The sequence below is a fragment of the Notamacropus eugenii genome, chromosome 1 (assembly GCF_028372415.1).
Source record: "Notamacropus eugenii isolate mMacEug1 chromosome 1, mMacEug1.pri_v2, whole genome shotgun sequence".
In the NCBI taxonomy this organism is placed as follows: Eukaryota; Metazoa; Chordata; class Mammalia; order Diprotodontia; family Macropodidae; genus Notamacropus; species Notamacropus eugenii.
This window is the reverse complement of record NC_092872.1, coordinates 464,494,080-464,515,331: the sequence shown is the minus strand read 5'-3', so window position 1 is coordinate 464,515,331 and position 21,252 is coordinate 464,494,080. Positions and strand designations below refer to the sequence as shown.

At 43.9% G+C, this 21,252-nt stretch overlaps 1 protein-coding gene and 1 long non-coding RNA gene across 7 annotated transcripts in view; one reads left to right on the top strand and one right to left on the bottom strand.

Annotated features, from left to right (window-relative positions):
• ZNF423 (zinc finger protein 423) overlaps positions 1-21,252 on the top strand; it is a 417,541-nt gene that overhangs the window by 371,682 nt on the left and 24,607 nt on the right. For all 6 annotated transcript variants that reach the window (XM_072632160.1, XM_072632164.1, XM_072632159.1 and 3 more), the window contains 2 exons: positions 14,650-14,781; positions 17,525-17,640. In XM_072632160.1, the coding sequence (XP_072488261.1) occupies positions 14,650-14,781; positions 17,525-17,640 (248 nt within the window). The remainder of the gene's footprint in view (positions 1-14,649; positions 14,782-17,524; positions 17,641-21,252) is intronic.
• Positions 1,963-4,878, bottom strand: LOC140519297 (uncharacterized). Its single transcript, XR_011972163.1, has 2 exons — positions 4,212-4,878; positions 1,963-4,118 (listed from the first exon to the last, which is right to left on the bottom strand). It is a non-coding gene; the product is annotated as an uncharacterized lncRNA (long non-coding RNA).

Sequence of the window (21,252 nt, the reverse complement as noted above, 5' to 3'; positions counted from 1 at the left end):
GTCAACAAGCTGAGCCTGCTGCTCAAAAAGGAGGTGGGGTGGGGTTGGAGGTTCATTGGGACCCAACACAGAAATGGTCTATACGTGCTATGTTTTGACCAAGTATGAAAAGAGAGGAGAGAGATAGGAAGAGACAAGGTGAGAGGAGGAGGGAGGAAGAGGGGCAAGAAAAGAGAAGAGGGAATTTGAGAAAGTAGGAGAAAGAGTAGGGAGAGAGGGAATATGTAGGGGAGACAGAAGAGGGAGAAAGATGTTGGGGAAAAAAGAGAAAAGAAAGGGGAAAGATGTGAGAAAAAGGATAAAGAGTAATTGGGAAGACTGGAAAAGAAATACATGAGTAAAGAGGACTAGAGAAAAGGGGAAGAGAAGATTTGAGAAAAAGATAAGGAGAGACAGAAAAGGGAAAAGTAGAAAAAAGAAAAAGGATAGAAAAAGAGAAAGAATTGAGAAAAGAGGAGAGAAGAGAGACTGTGGGTATGAAAATATGAAAATACAGGAATGTAAAAACACATACAAGATGTGAAGATAATGTGACTGATTTTCTTGCAGTTTGTTTTACTAGCTCTGAATGGGTTGATCAGTGATTAAATTTTTGGAATATGTCTGTAGCCTTTCATGATAACTATTCTGAAGGGGACAGCACTTAATCAGATGTATATTTGGATATGCTTGTCAAAACAAAACATCTCGTTCACCTTGTCAACCTTCCTACAGGCTCATTCATCATTCTTTACTATTCTTACACAGAGTGTTTGGGGTGATCAGAGCCAGGATGGATCAGTCAGGGAAGCCTTCTTGGAGGAGGTAGCTGCCAAACAAAAATTGGAAGCTGAGCCCTGTCTAGCTTTATAAAGCTCGAAGTCCTAATTCCAGAAGCAATAATGTTTCAGAGTTGTCATGGAGACAGAAAATATTGCCTGAATTGTATATCAGTGTGTTAATGAGAGCTGTCTAGTTTTGTTGTGATGTTGTTTGGCTCAGAAATGGTGTCAACAGTTCGAGGGGAGAAGGGGTGGCAGGAAACCTATTGTGGAAGTTTATGTAACCACTGTAATCCATGTATCACTGAGAAGATAGGTGACAACAGCTATTTTGCAGTCTGCCTGTCATGTTAATTGTATGCTATTAGAGACCATTAATCTGAGGATTATTAACATGATAGATTTATAATATTTTGCTTCACTTTGGAAAACTTTAATCTGCTAATCTATAGCACACATCAGTAGGAGTATGGTGTATTATAACAAAAGAAGGAAGGGAGGGGGGAGGAAGGAAGAAAGGAGGGAGGGAGAGAAGGAAAGGAAAGAAGGAATTTGTATTAAGCGTCTTGTACCTAGTACCAGGTAAGTACTATGTTAAATTTTGGGTAAACAAATGCTAGAAAACGAGTCTCTTTCTTCAAAGATCTTGTGTTCTAATGGACAGCTAGAAAGAAGATGGATTGGATTGGGAGGGGAAGGGGCGGGTAATGGGACATGTTTTGGAAATGATTAGAAAATTATATGACATAACTTGTCACGGTTTTTGACAAGATGTGGCCAAACACCGGTGCCATGTGTCTCCCCCCCCCCCCCCAACTGCCCCACAAAACAAACCCAGACAAACAAGAAACAAAACCTCACCTATCAGGATGTATTCTCAGCCACTGGGTTCTTCAGAGAATCTCTGGGGTGAATGACTATGGACTTCTAAAGATTAAAATATTCTGGACCTGCTCTGGTTACAGGGGAGGAAAGTCCTTGGTAAACTTCTAAATCCCTGGCATTCTAAGTGGTCCACAAGAACTGAGAGATTCTTGGAGTCATCTGACTGAAATCTATCCTTACATCCCCTGATTTTTAAGAAGTTGATAAATGAGACTAGATTAAGGCCAAAGCGAAATAAGCAAGGTTTATTTTATTTGCATCCTGTAGCTTAGTGAAATCCAATAGAATATAAGCTCTTCGAGGGCAAGACATTAACATATTTGTCTTTGTGCCATCAGGGCCTGGCATATTGCCTTGAAATATTTAATTGAATCTAGGCATGCTGCTTTTTGTTTTGGAAGCTCCTAACCTTGGAATGTTTCAGAATTAGGACCCTTTTTACTGATCAAGTTGTCACGAAAGGGCTAGGTAAGACCTCGGATGAGTCAATGAACAGAACTGTAAGTCATAGCTTACATCATGAGATCACAGAATGATAGAAGGAGTCAGAGCTTGAAGAGGACTTGGGGAGATTGTCCGCTTCAACCCCGTCATTGTGAGAAGAGTGAACTGAGGCTCTGAGTGGTTAAGAGACTTGCCCGAGATCACATAGGTCACTAAGTACCAGAGCTGGGGTTCAGAAATACATCCCATGCTTAAAATCCAGTGCCCTTCCAAAAGACTCTTCACGAAAAATGCTATCCTCCTCCAGAGAGAGAACTGAAAAATTCTTGAGTGCAGATTGAAACATATTTTTTCACTTTATTTTTCTTAAACATTTCTAATATGGAAGTATGTTTTGCATGACTTCAGATGTATAATGGGTCTCATTTTTCTTACTTTCTCAATGGGTAAGGGAGGGACTGGAGGGAGAGAGAAAATTTGGACCTCAACATAAAAAATGTTAATAAAAATAAATTCTACTTTTAAAAAAAAAGGTAGAAATCTTAAACATACCTTTGTAGACCCTAAAAAACCAACCTCCCTCCTCCCCCCCAAATCCAGTGTTCATCACATCCTATATACCTGTTGTTGTCTATCTTCTTCATAAAGATTTGGTCTGAGTTTTAAAATGAAAAAGGAAAAAAGAGGGAAATGGCTAAGAGCTTGGCCTAAAGAAACAAGAGACCTATCCTTAGGAAGGCCCAGGCATGTGAGTTCCTAAAGTAGAAAATAATCCCCTTGAATACAGGAACTGTTTCACTTATGTCTTTGTATCCTCAGTTTTTAGCGTGGTGCCTGTCACATAATAGGCTTTTAAATGTTTATTTTTTATTGTTATGTATATCCCCAGGGCATAACACAGTGCTTGGCAAGTGTAAGTGGTTTTGTAATGAGTGCCTCAAATATACACTGGTTTCAGATCTGGTTTAGGTCTAGTATTTATTCCTATACATCTATAAAAACATAGTTCCTGTTGGAGCACATGCTTGATGAAGACTTTCGGAATCCATTGTCTCCAAGTGAACTTCCCTAGCTGTCCATCTGTGCTGTTTGTTTAGTAGAGGATAGAAGCCGTGCTTTTCTTGTTCCAGCTCCCCAGGATGCAATAACATTCGCCCTCTCCATGGCCACATGGGACAAAATCCTCTGTTGGCTGGGGCTCTTGGAGGAGGAATGGAATTCTCTAACCCCCAGAGTAAACCCATAGAGGCCTCTGCCATTGCCACTTTACAACACCCTGGGCTCTGATCTGGAGGCTGGAGAGCCATGCTGGTCATAATAGTAATATTCATTATCATTCTTCATGTTGGCATAATGGTTTTTGCCTCTCCAAAGTGATTTCGAATCTGTTACAGCATCTTGGCCTTACAACAGTCCTGAAAGTATTATTCTCTCCATTTCATAGAAAACGAAGAGAAAATGATTGGCTCAAGGTCATGTGATATAGTGAGTGGCAAAGCCAAGACTAGAGGCCCGTTCTCCTGGATTTCAGACCCAAGGCTTTTTCTGTTTTCTTGAGCATGAGGTGCACATGAAAAAAAGGAATAGGTGAAATGATAGGAGATATTTCATTTATTGAGATGATGAATCTGTAGCAGGTTTTCATGTTGCCCTGCTTGAGCTAAGTCAACCCCTCTCCAAGATCCAGTTTCCTTCACCCCAAGGGGAATTGGCCCCTGGACTCTGATTCAGTCAGTCATCTGGAGTCTCCAGTTTTGAGCTTTGGAGAACAGAAAAAACATTTCATTTAATTTGCATTTAATGTGGAATAACACCATCCAGAGGCAAATTTTGGACTGTTGTCAGCTCCATTCAGGAAATTCAAGGAGAAGGGTACAGTATCTTGCAAGACTGGCCTAATCCTGCCTTGAAAATGGAAAAGGAGTCCTTCATTGGTCATCTTCTTTATATTCTTTCTTTAAAACATTTTCTCCATGACTAGTACTCAGATATGATGGAGACACATATCTGCCTCAAACCCTTCCAGGCCTAGAACAAAAAAAAATAAAAATAAAAATTAAAGCCATCAGATTCACCCATATACTTAGGCATAAAGCAAGAGCAGATGTCCCTATTGCCTACTTTTTGGACTCTGGGGGCCTTTCTAGGTTTTCGAGCTGGAAGGTAGAAACCCAGAGCATCAGACAAGCACCAGCAGTAACAAACAGTATTGTAAAGGCTTAATTCTTTCCTTCTTTGTTAATGTACAGCCTCAGTCATTCACACATGTGGACAGGTGTATTTTGTTCAGAGTTGAGAGGTATCCAGTTGTCCTCTGTCCAGTCCCAAAACATCATCGTGCAGGGGCCTAGCTATTGTGGCCCAAGGCCTGTTTAATGTGGCATAGTCGTCAAAGTAAGATATTGGTGGTACCCAGATAAATAAGTATAAATAGTTTTCTTTCTGATATGTGACCGGATTATTTTCCAGTTGATTTCCAGCCCTGGCCCCAAGTGGCCCACAGATCAAAAAAAGATAAGGGTCAGTTACAAGGTTGAGCTCATTCTGCGTTGCCATGGCAACTGACCTCAGGCAACCTCCAGAGGACTACACCCAGCTCCCCAGGTGATAGTTTCACTGTCCACGCCATCAATCCCAGGCCTTTCAAAACTCAGACTGCTTAATTGTCAGGGCTCTGTTTTGAAGAGTCTCTACATCCCGGTGGGGCCCTGGTTCAGGCTGCCAGAGCTCGTTTATGTCTTTCTGAGACACTTGGGACCCTGGGAGTTGGGTCCCTCCTCAACAGAAAGGCCTGGGAAGGCATTCCCTCGGGGTGGGAGGGAGGGCGCATGGCAATCCTCCTGGATTAGTTAGTAAAAATATCTAAGCAGAAAATGGTTGTGGAGATGTGTGCTGTCCAGCAAGGGCTGCCTTCCCTGAATGACAAGTGGTGTTAAATTGCTGGGAGGCTCTTAATGTTGTGGGTCTAGTTGTACTGGGTGCCGCTCCCCACTCCCCAATACACACACACACACTCACACACACACGCACACACTCACTCACTCACTTACTCACTCATTCACTCCACAATCATATCCATACACATCCCTCAGTGCCTTCCCAACCCTTTTCTTCTGATGGATGTATACTCATCTCCCTCCCAAAAATACCCACTCTTTAAGACCCCCTTTCCTGATCTGACCTTCATCCATACCTATTGCAAATTCTATTTTTACCTTTCCCCCCCCATCCTCAACCTCTATCTCTATGCCATTTCCAAGCCTGGCTTGATGAATTTCTTTGCAGTATTTAATGACAAATCAATAAATAAACAGCCCAATCTGGCTATAGAGATGTTATTGCTGCCCCCACACATACCCCACCATTCTGTTGCAGCCGTACACTCTTTGTTCATTATGGGAAACAAAGGACTGAGTTCCCCATTGCATTGTATTTCACAATCCCGTCTCCTAGCCTGTTTACAGCCATTTATTAGGATGGTGTCACTAGGGTCATCTCCTTGTGTCTTTCCTCCTCCCAGATTGCCCTCTTAAATCCTCATTTGCTCTAGTGAACAAATGGGCTCTCCTCCTCCTCCTTTATTTCTGAAGCCTTGTATTTTTTTCCCTGGTATCCATTTGTCCAACCCAATGAAAGCATTCCTCCCGTCACTCATTGGAAGCTTCCTTAGGCTGGTCTCTTCAGGGCATGAACCGTGGGTATGGGCTTTCTGGTGTCTGAAGCTGTGGAATTTCAATCTGGCAAAGTTCATTACAAGTGCTGGTAACTTAGGGATTTCACTGCTCTACGGCAGCAAGATTCTTCTTCCTTATTACCTCTGAGTCTAGTGCTGAAGCAAATATGTACCCTTCTTAGGATGCTACTGCCTGGGATTGCCCTGTCCAGTCAAGGGATGAGTGTTAAAATATACTCCCATCTTTATTGTCCTGTTCTCTTAGGTGAAAAGAGAAAAGGCACCCATGCCCACTGGCAGAGCTGTAACAAGATTGAGGCAAGTCTGCCACTTGCAGAGGGCACCTAGAGTTGAGGGCATGCAGAAAATCAAAGCTAATAGTCATCTGCTATCTTATGCCAACAGGAGAGAGTGGCTTAATTTTTGTCTTGGGTGCAGAATTGCCTACTTAGAGTCACAGGATCAGAGATTTCAAGCTGGAAGGGAATTTTGAGGCTCTCTCAACTTGTGCATTTTACAGATGAAGAAACAGAGACTTGGGGAGATAAAGTGACATGGGGCCAAGCAGACAGTAAGTATAGGAGCAGTATTTAGACTTAGAGCTTCACATTTTAGTCAGCCCTCTTTCTGCTATCCCAAGAGATGGCTTTTTCATTGGCAAACAAGTATCACTTCTTTCAGTCTTTTGCCAGATTTTCCTGTCTGTAAAACTGGAAGTTCATCTGATGTTTTGAACCTTGGATGAATTATCTCACTTCTCTGGGTCTTAACTTAAAGACTTTAAAATGAGGGGGACTGTTGAACTCAGTGCTCTCTGATATCAACTATGATTCAGTGATCCATCCATCCATCCATCCATCCATATATATACATATGTGCATTGTTCCTTATATCATATTCTCATTAGGAAGCAATACTTCCTGACTCTTTCCTAGTCTTAGCGGCCCATGACTGTGTGCAACAAACTCACTTTGCCTCCAGGGAGATGGCTTCCAAAAGAAGCATGTCTCCAGTCTAAAATGGGCCAGGCAGCCTCCCACCATGAGTGGCATTCCATGGCCTATCAATGTGTCTAGCGCCCGTCACACTCAAATGTGTTTGAACTTAAGAACAATGGCCTGGCACCTCACCAGCACAACCCGTTTGGGTCACTGCAACCCACTAATCCTCGCTAACAGGCAGTAAATTATGTACCTCCAAATTTATACAAATGCCTGCCTTTGACATCAGCGGGTTCCACCCAGGTTTCACCTTCAGGATTCTGATAATCAGCTCTCATTCCTTCTGGCTTCCCCCAAGACCAGTATGGAAATAAGTATGTGTCTGCCAGGGATCAAATGCTTTTGGAGACAAAAGTAGGTACTGAGAACATTACAGGATACTATCATCTCCCCACGATACTTTTACACAAAGCACTCCGCTCCTCTTTTGGGTTGACACAGTTTCAGCCTGAAAGAATCCAGCAGGCCGGCTTGTTTTAAGCAAGAGCACATCCTATTATTTTTTTGAGAAATGTAGTGTAAAATTAACGCTTATTATTCTCAAGCCTAGAAGAAGAAAAAAATAGACAGAAAGAGGAAGCTTGGGATCATGTTTGCTGGTTCATGTTTGTTCATTTAAAAAAAAAAAACCACCCCAAAACAACAAATCCATAGATCTCCTGAGCTAGACCTCACTTACATGGAAGCAAGAGGAGGGATTTAGCAGAGAGAGGAGTTGAAATCTGCATTTTATTTTACAAATGAGTGGGGCTGTGTAATTTGCCAGTTATGTGGGTCTCTCTTACAGACGTCTGTCATGTGTTAGAAGAAGAAAAAAAAACTGATGGGGAGCCGGTAGTGAGAAGAGAAATGAGGGAAATCGGAGGAGTGATTGTGTGTTTTCACTCACAAAAGCCCAGTGCCCCACGCCTGAGTGGAGTGTGTGGTCTCCCAGACAGCTTTGTCACTTGGCTAAGAAGCCACTCGGAGGTAGCTTCTGTGCGGCTGTTTGCTCTTATATAATTCAAGAAAGTTATTCTCCGAAGGTGCAGCTATCTGTGGCTGTTCAAAATGAGAGAGGCTGTAAATGCAGTGAGGAAAGAGTGATTATGGTGGCAATTTTAGTCCTATCCTTGGGCATTTCCATATTTGGGGGGATGTACATGCATGAAAAAGAAACATTTCTCCAGCTAACCATGGTAGTCATCTCCTCTCCTCCCCAACCTCCATTCCCCCTTTCACTCCCCTCCACCCCCTTTTTCTTTCTCTCTCTTTTTGCTGGATGGTTTTATAGACAGAGAAACACATAATGGACTCCTGTGGGAGTGTATCCAAACCCCCTGCCAGTGAGGAGAAGGCCTTATAATTCAGAAGTGGATTTGCAAATCAAAGGTCTCTCCTCAAGTGGGAGAGATTCCCAGATCTGCAGGAACCCATTACGCTTTATTATTTTTCATCCCATTTTTAGTTTGTTTTATTTTTGTTTCCCTTCTAGGGTTTAACTCTTTAAAAATATGTGGAGGGTCTGGGAGGAGAGGGAGGAAATAGAACTAGAAATACCTAATTGACTGCGAGGCCCTTGTAATAATTAACCCGAGACTTACATTGACACACACAGATTTTGGACTGTGTTTTGATGTAAATTACAGGCATTTAGACACCCGGTACCTGAGCTTTCAATTCCAGGGGTGTTTGTGTGTGAGTATTTATGAATATTGGTGTTTTCCTTACCTGGTGGAGCTTGTATGAATCAGAGGAGAATGGATTGATGAATAGCCCGGCACTCGGAGTATGGAAAGTGAATGTCAGACATGATTTCTCTGATTTATAAGTTGCAGGGGCTTTCTTTGTCCTCTCTGTGTTTGTGCATCAGACGGTCATGTCTCCATTCTCAGCAAAGTGGGTAAGGGCTCCTATTTTGCTCTCGTAAATTGTCCTTTCCTAGGTTTAGCATGGCAGCCCTGAGGATTGGCTCAGGGCTGGAGATCAGCAGGGAGTGGGAGGGTGGGGTGGAAAATTGAGGTGGGGTAGTACAGAGAGAGAAGGGAGGGGAAGCATGTGTGTGCGTGTACAAAATTATCCAGGAGGAATTTCTGTTCACTCTGGATAGATTCATAGAATCATAGAGAAACAGAGTTGGAAGGGGCCTCCGAGACCAAATGAGTTCAACCCTCCCTTTTGATAGTTGAGGAAACTGAGGCCAAGAGAAAGGAAATGCCCTGGATTTGTGGCAGAACTGGGCCTAGAACCTGGTTCTCTTGACAACCAATCCCTTACTCTTTCGACTGCATCTTGTAGCTTAAGAATGTTTTTAGTGCTCATCTTTTAGCATGCTTGGTGCTGGGGAGCTGTCAGAAGAAATAGTACACATAGGCCCTGACCTTAAAGAGTTCACAGTTCATTTGGGGACACAAGATGATTCTGCATAAAACAGTAAATAATGATGGGGAAGCAGTATGGGGGAGTTCCAAAGCAAGTGATACAGACAGAAGAAGGGGAGCTTACCGTGGGCTCATTGTAGTGGAAGATTTCAGAGAAGAGGTGGAATGAGCTGGGATGAACCAGATATTAAAGAATGAGGAGTGTTAGTTAATTATAATCTTAGGAGAGGTTTTAGGTAGAGCCCAATATTCTGTATGGGAGGTAGCTGATGGCTCAATGGTCCTGGAATCAGGAAGATCTGAATTCAAATCCAGTCTCATGATCTGAATTCAAATCCAGTCTCAGACACTTTGTACCTTTGTGACTGGGGACAAGTCAGTTAACACTGTTTGCCTCAGTTTCCTCATCTGTAAAATGAGCTAGAAAAGAAAATGGGAAACCATTCCTGTGTCTTTACCAAGAAAACCCCAAATGGGGTCACACAAAAAGTTGGACACTACTGAAATGACTGAACAACCACAATGTTCTCTATGTCCTACTAAATCTGTTTGTTCTCTGTCCATTTTAGTAGCGGCAACATACCATTTATAAAATACTTTGAGATTTTCCAGTTGTTTCAAGTAAATCATCTTATTGGAGTTTCACAACATCCCTGTGAGGTGTAGGTATTATTTTCCCAATTTTATAGATGAGGAAACAGTTAAGTGACTTAACCATGGTCCCATGGCTGGTGAATGTTGAAAACAACATTAAATGCAGGACTTCTTGATGCTATACCCTTTCTCCCATATAGACCAGTCTGTGGGGCTCGAGGGTCTGGTGATCAAGTGTACACTGCCATGTCTGAACTTGACTACTGACTACTACTGCCACTCTTGCTGTTGATACTATTGCTACTACGTCAAAACTTGAACTCTCAAATCAGCCTAATAACCCAAGATGTATTGGACCCAATTACAAAATAGTGTACTGTTCTCCTCCCCAAGGAGGTAGTGTGGAAAGTACAATGGAAAGAATGCTAGATTTGTAGTTAAATTGCATTCAAATTTCATCTCTGTTATTCTGGGTAAATTAATAAACCACTTTAAACTTTGGGCAACTCCTTTGTAAAGTAAAGGGGTTAAATTAGTTACCTCTAAGGTCTTTGCCTGCTCTAAATCCTGTTATTCTGTGAATTCTTGCTTCTTTTCCAGCTCTGAACAATGCTTGAACTTAGTGGTGCCTGCTGAACAGAAGGAATTGGCATAAGTATTGGGAAGCAATTTCTTAATTCATGCCTCTTCATTCAGATACCAGACAGTCCCATCATCATGAGCTGGTCTTGGCCCCTAGTTCAATGGTGTCTCTTCCCTTCTCTGAACTACTCACTTTCCCTTAATTGTCTCCCATTGTTATGTTCCATTACTAGAGGGAGCATCTTGATCTCTTATAGATGTCTCACTTGGAAAGCCAGTTGATAAACCAATCTACCCCCACTTCTCCAGGGCTGAGGTGTTAATGTCTGATAATGGCTTAAGATGTTCTTGGGAGTATCTGTTTTCTAATTGGGAAACCCCAAAGCCTTTAAGACAGAATGATATGGATCTCTTATAGTGGGATTTCAAATCCTGCCAGCACAGGCTGTTGAGACACAGAGATCTGGAGGTATCTTGAGCTACTGGGGCCTTCCCGTGCTTCTTAAGTTCTCTTCCTTAAATGACTGTCTTTTCTCCCTACACATAAGGTTGACTTTTCTAATGGAGATGAAATCCAGCCTCACCCAGGGAATGGAAAGGGTGTGAATGAGCTTGGCAGGTGTGTGTGTATATATATGTGTGTGTGCATGCGCACGATGTGTGTCACACTGAGCCAGCCTCAGGCACAGAAACTTTTCTTTTCAATGAAATTTTTTCTTTTAAATGAAGATTTCACTTGGACCTCAGATCTGCACAGATGTCCTAGTTGCAATAGCTCCTGAGACATGTCAAATACCCAGTAGATTACAGCTGATGTGTTATGTGGGGCAAGCCCGCCTGGTATCTGTGTATGTCATGGTTTAGTTACTTCCTAGGCTAGAAGTTGGGTACCTACGCAGTCCCTGCTTTAGTTCCCATCCCCATTCCAGCATTGGGGTCTTGGAGATATTACCTATGATCCCAGATCAGCTATATCCTTTTTCTTCCAGCCAGTAATGTAGTTCTTTCAAACATGACTCCAGGTTCCTGGGTTATCAGGGAATTTCAGGGCATTTATGTTTCTTGGTTGGGCTAATTTTCCCATGAGATGAGTTGGAATGCACTGAGAATAAGTATAGGTCCTTGACTCTTATGCACTACAATCCTTTCTCTTTTTCCCCACTCATAATGGGCACTGATACTCATTACTTGGCCTTAGGGACAAAGGGTGGTTGGCACATGATTGGAATGAGGATTTGGGTCCAAAGCCTCTAAAACTAGAAAGGGCCTTAGAGATGATATCATCTAACCACCTCATTTTACAGAAAACTGAGGCTCAGAGAGAAACGATTTATACAAGAACTGAGTCAGAAAATCTCATATTGGAAAGATAAAGATTAGTTTGGGTTTTTTCCCCTTTCAGTAAAGAGTGAAAGGTATATAGATTATTCTTTATTTAATCAATCAGCAAAGCATTTATTTCATACTTTATAGAGGTCAATCACTGTGCTAGGTGTTGGGAATACAACAAAAGACTGAAATGAAATTGCCTCTACCCTCAAGGAGCTTATTCCGTCTATTCATCCATTGTTTGTGCATGTTATCTACTTTATAGATTTCCTTTGGCCAGTTTATAAAATCTCAGACCCAGCTTCCCTTTACCACCTGACTCACTACTGAACTCGCCCAGAAATAAAGAAAAAAAAAGTTACAAAATTTTGAATTAGAGGCAACGTTAGTCCAAAACCCATATCTTTCAGATGATAATATCAAGGACTAGAAAGAAGTGATTCGCCCAGTATCATACTGGTAAGTAAATAGCAGATCTAGGATTATAAACGGTGTCTTCTGACTCCAAATGCAGTGTCCTCTTGTTTTATATTAACTTCAACTGCAGTGGCACAGTGGACAAAGTTAACAGTCCTGAAGTCCTGAGTTCAAATCTGGCTTCAGACATTTCCTCAGCTGTGTGACCCTGGGACAGTCACTTAACCCTGTTAGCCTCAGTTTTCTCATCCGTAAAATGAGCTGGAGAAGGAAATGTCAAACCACTCCTGCCAGAGTGCTTTCTTTGCCAAGAAAACCTCAAATGGGGTCACAGAGAGTCAGGCACAACTGAACAACAAAAATCCCCTGTACTCACATGGGTCAATTCTGTCGATCAAAGTGCATTTCAGAGCCAAGTAAATAACTCTTGGGCTATCTGTGGTTTGGGATTATCTGCACCACTGGTCTTTCTCCTTTAGTGCATATAATTGAGAGGCAGTGTATTCAGGTCATAAGATGGTGACTTCAGCTACATTCCCACAGTCATGCATGTAGCACCTGAGGACTGGAGGGGTCCTCAGGTATCTAGTGCAATCCTCATGGAGCCAGAAATCCACTCTACTGATATCCCTGCAATGTTTTCACCCCTCCAGTCCATCCACAAACAGGTTATTTTACTTTTAGGCTGCTCTAATTGCCAGGAAGGTTTTCTTTGTATTGAGGTGAAACCTGCCCCTCTCCAGTGCTAGGGATCCTATTCGCCTTTTCGCTTTCACCCCTTGCCTGCCCCACATCCGATCCATTGCCAAGTCTTGGTGATTCCACCTCCCTTCTCACATCCATCAACTCCTATGTACTCACACCGCAGCCGCATTCATGCAGGCCCTTAGTCGGCTCTCCTAGGTCTTGAAGCGGCCTTCAAATTGGTCTCCCTGCATTCAATCCATCTTTTGTACAGCTGCCAAATTTGGATATTCCTAAATCGCAAGTCTGATCATGTCACTCTTCAGAAACCTGGGAAAATGATAGGATTTTGTCAGTGGAAATAACACTTAAAGAAGGAACATTATCACCTGCGTTGCCACCACACCCTGAAATCACGGGATCTTTCCCTCTTATTTGTAGCTTAAACCTTCCAGACGTGTTGTCTCTCTCATTAGAATAGGAGCTCTTGGAGAGCAGGGACTATCTGACTTTTCTATTTTATTGCCAGCAGTAGAGCAATGCTTCGTGTATAGAAAGTTCTGAAATTCTCCTTCCTTCCTTCCTTCCTTCCTTCCTTCCTTCCTTCCTTCCTTCCTTCCTTCCTTCCTTCCTTTCTTCCTTGCCTCCCTCCCTCCCTTCTTTCCTCCTTCCTTCCCTTCCTCCCTCCCTTCCTCCCTCCCTCCTTCCTTCCTTCCTTCTTTACTTCCTTCCTTCCCTCCTTCCCTCCCTCCTTCCTTCCTTCCTTCTCCCCATCATTTCTTCTTTCTTTTTTCCTTCCTTTTTCCTTTGTTCCTTCCTTTTCTTTCTCCTTCCTCTCTTCTTCCTTCCATCCTTCTGTCCTTCTTCTTTCCTTCATTTCTTCTTTCATCCTTCCTTCATTCCTCTCTCTTTCATTTCTTCTGTCATTCATTTTTTATTCCTTCTTTCCTCCTTCTTCCCTTCCTCCCTTCCTCCCTCCCTTCCTTTGTCTGTGTGCCATCCAAATTGGCCACAGGACTCTTCTCTGTATGCAGTATTCCATCTCTCAGTGCCCATACGCTTGCACAGACTGCCCATGTTGCCTGGAATGTTCTCCCTCTTCTGTATCTTGGAACCTCTAACTTCCTTCAGGATTCATCTTAATTTTCACCTCCTTCAGGAGATTTTTCCTGATTGATCCATTTGTTTGTTAGTGTCCCATTTTTTAAAGTATTTTTATCTTGTATTTACTTAACTGTGACTCTCTTTCTCCCCTGAGTAGAATGTAAGTTTCTTAAGGTCAGAGACTATTTCACTTTTGCCTCTCTATCCCCAGTACCTAGCGTAGTGCTCCATAGTACTACATAGTAGGCACATAACACATTTTTCTTGATTGATTGATTGATTTTTGCCCATTGGCCCTCGTTTTCTCTCATTTGAATCCCTTAATCCCTATGACAGCCCTTCATCTATCTGGAAACAAAGATCATGCCCCTGCCCTGCCTGACACCCTACAGCCCTCCCTGGCAAAGTGTCCTTCTAGGCTAACCATCCTGGGATATTTAATGGAATCTCCTGTTACGGTGTTTTGGATCCCCTGGTCATTGTGCTCACCACCCCCCACCCACCCACACACCTTTTTTAGGAAGGCGCCAGGTTATCTGTGTTCTTCCTAAAATGCAGTGCTGAGTGCTAGGCACACTGCACTGAGAACAATTGCCCCAGCCCCGAATTGTTCCCAGGCCCACACCCAGTGTTTCGTGCAAGCCGTGCAATGCTGGGGTACACAGGAAGGCCAGAGTGGGGCAGGGGCCGGTGGGAGGAGGGAGAGAGAGCTGTTGCCTAGGTGGATTCTAGGGGAAGCCGTGGCTCACAGCCTCCTGCCTTTCAGACGCTAATCTGCTGTGTCACTAACAAGTTGTATCATTTGAACCTTGCAGAGGAAGGCATCAATCATGAATGCAAGCTGTGTAACCAGATGTTTGACTCTCCGGCCAAGCTCCTTTGTCACCTGATCGAGCACAGCTTCGAGGGAATGGGAGGCACGTTCAAATGCCCTGTTTGCTTTACAGGTAAGTCCTCCGTGATGGACTGGAAAGAGGGGAGTGATTAAAACCCTGCACCTGTCTGGGGAGGAAGTAAGAGGGAGGTAAAGACTCACCAGGGACCATATCCTCCCTGAATTATCTGAATGCTTTTTAACAGCTCTGGGGATCTCTGGTCAAAGTTCTTGAAAAAAGCAGCATGGTATGGAGAAAAGAACACTGGTCATATAGTTGAGAGATCTTGGACCTTCTTTCATCAACTAGCCATATAATTTTGGGCAAACTTCTTAGCCTCTCTGGAGCTCAGTTTTTTCATCTATGGTATGGGAATAATACTGCTGCTCCCTATTTCACAGTGTGGTGAAACTGCCTGGTAAACCTTAAAGGGCTTTAGAAATGTGAAAAGGTAGTAAATTATTATCATCACCGTCATCATCATCATCACTCTGTGCACCAGAAAGTCTTTAGCACTCCTGCAGTGATGACTCATGGGTATTTTGGGGACGGAGTAAAGGTATAAACTGGGAAGTAGGAAGACCTCTAACACTGGTTAAGACTGCATTGAGCAAATAGGCCTGACCTTTGCCCCCAGATGCTTCATGACCCTCAGACTTAGATACAAAGGATAGTACTTTTTATTATTTTTCAAAGCACTTATGCATCTCTTCCATTTCAGACCCAGCCTAGTCACATGGGGTGTATTATGACTCCTTTTGGTGGACATTATTTTCAAGAAATTTTCAGGCATTGGCACCATTCTGTCTTCCTTCGTTGGCTTTTTATCTTTTACACAATGATCTTACTGTGCTAGAAAGTTTTCATCCAAATCCTTCTTGTCATTGAGCTTTCTTACCATGTGTATGTGGCTCCCATTTTTTTCTTGAAGCTGTACCCTGGTTCATCCTCCCCACCACCCAGAGTTGGCTCAGTTCCCTCCCCCACACTGTCCCAGGCTGTCTTTTTAAGCTCCTCTTGGCCCATAGCTTGGGCCACCTGTGCCCACTGATACTGGTGGGGATAATCTCCCTTGGGAGTTGCCCCTCCCTAGCCTCCTGCCTTGGCTGATGGACTGTCTTCACTATTCTCCTGGCAATTTGACTGGAAAGGAGCAAGGGCAGCCTCTCTTGAAAAGCCCCCAATCCACTTGTTTTGGTCAGACATGCATCCCAGACCTGGACAGCTGCCCAGGCTATAGAGGCCGAAGTGTGCCCCTACCTCCCCTCTGTGATCTGACAGCCTTCCAGGCTGGGGAGGAGGGAGTGAGTCTCAAGAGCCTTGCCCTGTCTCTCCCTCCCTGTGCCGCCCAGATGGCAGCCGGTGTGGGGGGAAGGAGGGGGTTCTCTCTGCCTCCCCCGACATCTGCCGTCTGTCACTGTGGGAAGCCCCACCCCAGGGAGAGCCTGGCCTAGCATGGAGGTGGGGATTGGGGTGGAGGGGGGCGAGGGGGGGGACGGACTATGGATCTCTCTGTTCCCAGAGACACAGCTGCTTCAGGGGCTCCTCCTTCCTACCCCTCAGGGCCCAGCCAGGCTTGTGTCCTCCCCATGGGTGAGCTCCCTGACACTGGGAAATCCAGAATATTGTAGGAGGGCATTGGTAGAAGGAGCTTTACCTTGGCAAAGGTCCTCTCCTCACCCCTGAGAAGCATTGAGTCTCTACTGAAGCTAGACTGGGGCCATTCTCTCCCTACTCACTTTGGGGAGCCTGCTCTAGGTTCTTTGTAGGCACAAGAGGTAAGTGATGGAGGAGCCCCAATGACAGTCACAGAGCATGGGTCGGAGAGTTTTATTCATTCATGCCAAGTGGAGATGCTGAAGCTGAGCTAAGTCTCTGCACCTCCTTCCTCCCTTGGCTCACCCTGTTCCTTTTGTTTCCCTTCATTTACTCCTCAGGCCTCTAGCTTTCTGGTTTCTTTTCCCCATAAACAATCTCACCTTCTTCCTACACGTTGCCAGATGAGCCCTGTCAGGGCTTGCTGTAGCCCCTAAAGAAAGAACTGCTTTGAGTGACATGGAAAGTTGTGGCCAATGGTGTAAGGAGTACCAAGAGGAGTTGGGGGACCTGCTTCCAAAGCCCATGTAAGCCACTGACTGGCTTCGTGACTTTGGGCCAATCATTCCCTCCCCTGGGCCAGAGTTTCCTTTATGAAAGGACGGGATTGGACTAGCCAGGCCCTCAACATCAACCTCCCCCATAAACTCTGACTTATTCCGATTATCATTTAATGATAGCCTCCTAAAGTTGTAGATCCAGGGCTGGAAGGAGCCTCAGAGGTCAACTCAGCAATCAAGCATTAGCACCCGTTGGATGTTGTGCTGGATGCTGGATTCTGACTGTCACTGAACATTTATAATAACCCTGTGTGTTTCTATAGTTACTTTATAGTTTACAAAACCCTTTCACATATATCATCTTTTTTGGGCCTCAAAACCACCCTGGGTAGTGAGTCATTATCCTCCCCATTTTACAGATGAGAAAGTTGAGGCTGAGCAGAGAGTCAGCAGCTCAATGACTTGTCCAAGGTCACATAAATAGGAACGGCAAGGCTAGCTCAGAGCCTGGGCTTGGACCCAGTATAAGTAAATAAATTTTCTGTCTTTGGACCCCAAATTACGTCTTGGAGCCACTCTTGGTGAATCCTGTGGATTTATTGATGGGCGTTTTGTCATCTGCTGGGCTTTGGAGAGCGAGATGTTGTAGCTGAATCCAGCAGAATTGGGAGGTGGCCTGGTGGCCCTGAGCCCTCTGACTGCCTTTGCTTTCTTTCTAGTTTTTGTACAGGCTAACAAGCTCCAACAACACATCTTTGCGGTGCATGGGCAGGAAGATAAGATCTATGACTGCTCACAGTGTCCACAAAAGTTCTTCTTTCAGACAGAACTCCAGGTAGGCCCCTCTCACTTTTCTTCCTATTGTCACACTCTCTCTCCTAGTTTCTAACTCCTTTCTTGTGGTCACCTTGGCAATCTTGGGTCTGGAGGAGATGGAGACTTCCATCCAGGTAAGCAGAGCTGGAAGGAATCTTTAGAATGCATCTGTTGTAACCTATTCATTTTACAGATGGGGAAACTGAGACCCAGAGAAAGGAAGTAGCTTGCCTGAGGTTCCACAGACATTTGATCTGCCAAAACTGGGATTGGAATCCAAGTTTCCTTCCTCTTCATGGTTCTTTCTCCATTTTCATGTATCTCTGACCAAAGGAGCAAAAGGGGAAGCAAGCACAATTTGGTTCTAAAGTGGTTGGAATTAATGGTCACCTTTCTTGGTCTGGTCATTGACCTGCAATAAAGGTAGACCAGTTGATCTCTTCAGAACCCTTCTCACCCTGAGGTTTGGTACTATGTGTGGCCCCTCTTGGTATACTGCCTCAGACTTGGGTGCCACACACAAACACATGCATACCTTATAATGAGAAGCTGTACCCACTACCAAAGTGTTATTTCAAAGTTGGGCTATTTCTGTAGCCTTTTTAAATAGGTCCTACGTACCAAAATTGTTATACTGCCTTGAATTTATATCATGTACACCATCAAAAAATGATCAGATTGATCCATAAGATCCAGAGTTGTTCTTACCATCATGTGGATTAGAAAATTGAAACCCAGAGAGGGCATGTCCCTTGTCAAAATCATTGGACTAGTCAGTAGAAGAGGCCTGCCTAAAAGTGGGATCTCTTATCTCCTGGGTGGGGTCTTACCACCCTTATTCCTACATTTGCAAAGAAGGAAGCCCTGGGCCTGCAGATCCGTGGCAAGGTGTAGATTTCTGCATCCTCATTCCTTAAACAATTTGAATGAATGACGCTGCCTAAAACCCTTTGAGTGGGCCCAGTGTTATCATCCCAACAATCTTCCTAGCACACTAAGTTTGGGCAGCAACATCCGGCCTTCCACTTGGCAAGTCTGACTTGGGAAGCACCAGAGTGCCAATTCTGACACATTATAAGGTACCTAGACCATTACTGCCTGCTTAGCTCAGCTACCAAACTACTCCTGGTGTCCCCTGACGAATGAAGGCTTTTTATAGAACCACACTGCATGCCTCATTTAAATCTATTAGCTTTTATAAACTACGATTTGCTTAAACTTTGGAGGGTTTCTGTTTGACTTGCTTAATTCCCAAGTTGATTCCTATCCTGTTGTACTGTCATGTCAAGGGAGGGATGTGGGTCTTTTTCTCTTTCTCAGGTTTTATGTTTCTTCCCTTTCTTTTGCCCTCCTCCAGCCTCCCAAGGGGGCTTCTGTCTGCCCTTGTTCTTTGAGCCTCATCTGCATAAGTGTACCCGAGTTTTCACTACACCTTGTTAATGTGACAGGTTCAGGGCAATGGGCAGATCTCTCCGTGTGGCAGACCATCCTTCCTTCCCCCTCACAATCCCAACTCTAGCATGGATCATCTGAGGTGGTGGTTTCCTGGGTCCCCACATTAACCTTTTAAATCAAATCCTGAAATGCCGAAAACCTTGCTAAATTATAACCTTAACGAGCCACTATTTTCTGCAATTAATGATTTTAATTACAGAGCGTTTAAATGTGGAAGTGCTGTTGCATAGCCAAATCTATGCAAATAACGGCTTTCATTAAGTAACTTGAATTGTAATTTTCCAGCTTTGGAGGGGAGGATTTTGTAGGCATTTACGTTTTCATAGCCCTTATGCCGCTGATCATTATGCAAGGATTTTCTAACACAGTGAAAATCCAAGTGTGATATTTAACTGTGAAATGGTGTGGGGACTTGTAAACTGGGGCCTTAGACTAGTTAAATAGTTTGACCTTATCATGAGACCAAGCTTTTTTTCTCCATCACATAACTTGAGGTCATGTTTAGCTGATACAGAAAAAGCCTGATAGAAGAAGGGGAAAAAACCAAACAAGCAAATATCACACCTGGAGTCAAAAGACCTGCAGGTTCTACCATGTTCTATCTCTTGTTTCCGTGGGTATCACTTCTCTTTTGTGGACTCATTTTTTCCATCTGAAAAAAAAAAAAGGGAATTGGGTCACACAATCTCTAAAATGCCACCTAGTTCCAACATTCTGTGACTTTGAGTAATAGGGAGAAGCCAAGGTTCATGAACATATGGAATCTTGAAAATCAGGAGAATTGGGGATTGCTGTTGCAATGAGACAAGAAGCTATTGGGAATGTGGGACCCCAGGGTTCCTTTGTGCAATGGTCTAAGTTTAATGGAGCTCCCAAAAATCTACTTCTCCCAGCTGTCTTAGTATTAAAGCAAGGACGTGGAAAAGAAGACAGAAGTCTAGTAGGGAGAGAGAGAGAGAAGGTTATTAATGTCACCTAATCAGTGTCTGTTAAGGTGAATTAATGGGTGCATGCAACCAATCTTTGGAAACTTTTCCAGCTATAACACTTGTACAACAAGGGATTTAAATAGCGGAAATAGATATTTATGATGGAGCCCTCTTGTTATTTGTAGCTGGGGCCTGTGGAGTGGACAGAGGGATACTTCAGTCATTGGACTAGAGTTGCATGGTACGTTGGATTTGGACTCGGAAGGAAGACCGGGGTGTGAATCATTTGTACTACTCAATAACTCTGTGGCCTTGGGTATCTCCCTCTCCCCGACACCCCCACTGGGATTTTATTTCCTCATTTGCAAAGTGAAGAATGTTGAAATGCATGATCACTTTGAAGTTCCTCCCAACTCTAAATCCAACAGTCTGGGAACGTGGGCATCTTAGGCTCAGGGTGAGTCTGTTCCATGCTTCCTGATCTAGACTCTATCCCCCTCTTCCGTAGGATGGGCCCAGTGTAAGCTGTAGCCCCTGAGACCTTTGGGGAGGGGGGAAACTGGGAGTATGGCTTCCATGTGTGTGTATATGTGCGTACATCTCTCAACAACTTGTGTTCAAAGGAACCAGCGCTGCACCGGCAGAGCATTTGTATTTAAAGGATTAATTCATGCTGTTTGCTTGTGTGTGGTTAATCATACTGTTTCCTGCTAAATGATTACAATTGATTAAAAGCAAAGCTAGGGATCTAACAAGCAACCCACGAACTGTTCAGATGGGGAGAGAGCAGGGTACCTGCCAGGTCCTTGCAAGCACAGGTGTTCCAAGGGCCGCCGTGGAGGGAAAGGATTTCTCCTCTTGCAGGCACGGTGTCAAGTCGCGTCAGTCAGCGACAGGCATTGGGCTGCACTGCTTGTCTGCTTTCTCCAAGTGAAGAAGTAGGTGATGGGCCAGAGAAATGAAGGCTTGAGGGCCATCTCTGTTCAGAACATGGTTTACAGACCACTTGGACCATATACTTTTGGCACTTTGTGATGCTTAGTCAAGCCCTTTCTAGCATGCTATTTGGCATTGTTTCATAATTGTGCCATTTGTATACAGCTTGACTCCACAACTGTGAATCCCTTTGGAGGCAGAAATCTTAGCTTAGACTCAGTAGTGCCCTTAGAACCAGAGACATTCTCAGCTGCGTGACCTTGGGCAAGTCATAGTACTTTATGAACTTCATTTTCCTCATCAATAAAATG